We start from the raw sequence: 3,429 nt of genomic DNA on the forward strand, positions 1-3,429 counted from the left end.
CAGACAGGCCCCTCATGACCTCAGACAGGCCTCTCATGACCTCAGACAGGCCTCTCATGACCTCAGACAGGCCTCTCATGTCATCAGACAGGCCTCTCATGACCTCAGACAGGCCTCTCATGTCATCAGACAGGCCTCTCATGACCTGAGAGGGTCTCTTATGACTTCAGGTAGGCTGCTCTTGATGGGCCTCTCATGACCTCAGACAGGCCACTCTGAGGACGTCAGCTCAGCTCAGAAGCTTGCTTTGGGTTCTCAGAGCTTTAAGCAGCAGTGTCCCCTCCACAAACACATGCTGCAGACACAGCTCTTAGAACTTCCCAAAAATTTTATTTCAAACATTTTCTGCTGTAACGCAGAAAATGTTTGCAAGTATATTTACAGAAGAAAACAAACCACCTTTGTACCAAAGATTAATGGTTTACTTATTGGTGACAGAACTCCAACACTGTGTTTATTGATCTGGGTATCTTCAAATTGCGTTATAATGTAGAATAATAAAATTGTGAGATTTTTTAAAGCATATACTTATATGAGAAAAAATGTAAGATACTTCTGTAAGTACTTTATACATTAAGTTACTGAATCTGAAATTGACAAGAAATTCTGTATCAAATTTAAGAATAGCAACAAAAGAGAAAAATAACTCTGAATCTAACTTCCTCTAGATTGGAACAAGTGAAGGAGGCCGAGTGCAGAGGTGCCTTGAAGGATCTGGTGAGTCTGGTAACCTCTTTGACCACATATGGGGTCAGTGAGCTGAAGCCGGCTGGTGTCACCACAGGGGCCCCCTTCCTGTTGCCTGGATTTGCAGTACCTCAGCCAGCAGGCAAAGGTGAGTTTTTCCCAGCTCTGTTCTGATTCTGAGCTCCTAGAAGTGGAGAAGGAAGGGACTTGTCCCCTGACAGTCGCTCCTTGTGGGCGTTCCTATCTGAACATAGCTGTCACTTTTCCTTAAAGTCCTCCCGTCACGCCTAGCCTGCAGAAGGGTTTCTGCAGCCTTTAGTCTGATGGGCAACAACACTGTTTAACATTATTAAGTCAGGTGAGATTTGTGTTATATTCACTCATTTGAAGCAGGTTGTCATGGGGATCTACCTCCGTGAATGTTAGCTACTCTGAGTGTCTTCTGTGTGTGGGTGGAGGTTAGCACACACTCATTCTCCACACCTGCCAGGCACATCTGGAAAGCATGGGGTGTGAGTGCTTGTATTTCATTTAGACCAGTGCAAACCTAAGACAGAGAAGTTACATTATTTCCTTTAGGTCCGGGAATAAGTTTTGTTACATTTTTTCCTACATTTTTCTAGCATTTTGATCCTCATGTAGTGAGGCTCAGACTTCCTTACAGAAAAACTTACTCTGTAATTAAGAACATCTAATTATGGGTGGAGCATAGTAGCAAATATCTACAAACCCAGCAATGGGAGACAGAGGTAGGGGGATGACCAAGTCAGGGTCAATCTCAACTACACAGCATGTTTGGGGACAGCTTGGATTACCTGAGACCATCCCAAAATAATGAACAAATTAATGACGTAAGAATGTCAAGAATTGATTAGCTTGCTTCATTTATTTATTTATTTATTTATTTACTTATATTTATTTATTTTTGGTTTTTCGAGACAGGGTTTCTCTGTGTAGCTCTGGCTGTCATGGAACTCACTTTGTAGACCAGGCTGGCCTCGAACTCAGAGATCCACCTGCCTCTGCCTCCCAAGTGCTGGGAGTAAAGGCGTGCACCACCACTGCCCAGCTTTGATTGGCTCTTTTAATGCATGACAGCCGGTCTCCAAAATTTAAACATAGAACCCTCTAACAATAGTTCCTGATCTTTGGCACTCATTAGCTATTTGATAGGATCATGATGAACCTAGTTAAGTAAAGTTAAGTAAAATTTAACTGAGCAGAAATACCAACATGTGTAGTAGTTTAGATTTCACAATAAAGCCTACTTACTTTATGAAATCGGCTCTCTTAGTGAGTGTGAATAAGTAGAGAATGGAACTCACTGCCGCGCCATGTCGTGCTATGCTGGGCTGGGCTGTGCCTTCAGAGCACAGGCTGACCAAGTTAACTCTGAAATATGTGTAGGCTCTCACACATTCAAAGTTCCATTTTCTAGAACACATAGTAGTCTCTCCATAATCTAATTTTAAAAGCTCAAGTATTTCACTTGGCTGTTTCTGAGAACTGAGAGGAAGATAGGTCCACTGTCGTGAGCAGAATGGCTCACCAGGTAAAGGGAACGTGGCTCGCAAGTCTAGCGAGCGATCTCAGTCCATCCCCAGGACCCAGTCAGCGGTGGCAGATGGAATCTACTCCACAGAGTTGTTTGTAAAGTGACTTTTATTCCCCTGATGCAATTGCCGTCTCCGTGCCTCCGACTGCTAACCTCGGCCTGGTCCTGGAAGCCTCTAGCCTTGTGCAATGTCGTCCAGGCCTAGAATGTTTTCAGCCTCTAAGACTTACTGCTGAATCAGCTCACCCCTTCCTAGTTCTTCCTCAACTCTGGCCAGCTGGTCAACTTAGCTGTTCTGGCTCAAACTCTTCTCCAAGCTGACTGGTTCAATCTGGATTCTCTCTAAGCCTCTTCTGAGTTGCTCTGCTTGGCCTTATACTAACTCTGGCAATCTGTTCTAATCTTCTGGCTCCTCCTCATTCTCCGGCTCATTCTAGTCACCCGTGTCTAGCTTGTTCTCTCTCTGCAACCTGTCTCTGAAAGGCTCTCCTAGTAAAACTGCCTCCTTTCTCTCTCTGCCCCAGTCCCTCATGAGTAGCTTCCCTTTCCTCTCTCTTCTTGTGAGAGTTACTCATATCCTACTCTGTCAACTCTTTCTCTGATTTGTCTGCCACTCAATTAGACATCACTTTCAAACGTGTACTTCCTTCTACAAACTAACTTTACCTTCATTGTTTGGTATTAAAGGTGTGTACCAAGGTCATGTCTGTATTCCAGCCAAAGGGATTAAAGGTGTGTGCTAAGACTGAGCCATACCACAACTAGAAACAGGTTTTCCCAGTAAAAAACACAATTTTGGGGTTCACAGTGTGATCAAATATCCTGCAACAGTTGTCCTCTGACCTCCATACACATATTGTGGCTCACACAGTCAAATGTGTGATCGTGTATGTATAGAGACATATGCACATGCATGCACATACCAAACGTGCTAGTATTATAATAGTGTAGTAGTAAGCTTGGGTGTGCAAGAGTCTCTGTGGAATGCAGACTTGGAGTCCTTCAGACATTAATGCAGGATTCATATGTGGGTTGTATGACGATGGTTCTATTTCTAGTGTTTTGAAGAGCCATGTTGATTTCCATGGTTGTGAACAGCAGTCTTTGTCCCTCCCAGCAGTGACCAGCATTCCTTTCTCCACAAACTCATCAGCATTTATTGATGTTCATTGTCTTCCTCCCCTCCC

At 43.9% G+C, this 3,429-nt stretch overlaps 1 protein-coding gene across 1 annotated transcript in view; it reads left to right on the forward strand.

Moving 5' to 3' along the window:
• The window catches only part of Wdfy3 (WD repeat and FYVE domain containing 3), a 183,264-nt gene that overhangs the window by 62,236 nt on the left and 117,599 nt on the right, over positions 1 to 3,429 (forward strand). The window contains exon 8 of the mRNA XM_028773634.1: positions 669 to 835. Coding sequence (XP_028629467.1) covers positions 669 to 835 — 167 coding nt within the window. The remainder of the gene's footprint in view (positions 1 to 668; positions 836 to 3,429) is intronic.

Source organism: Grammomys surdaster, unplaced genomic scaffold (assembly GCF_004785775.1).
Source record: "Grammomys surdaster isolate TR1022 unplaced genomic scaffold, NIH_TR_1.0 233, whole genome shotgun sequence".
NCBI classification, from domain to species: Eukaryota; Metazoa; Chordata; class Mammalia; order Rodentia; family Muridae; genus Grammomys; species Grammomys surdaster.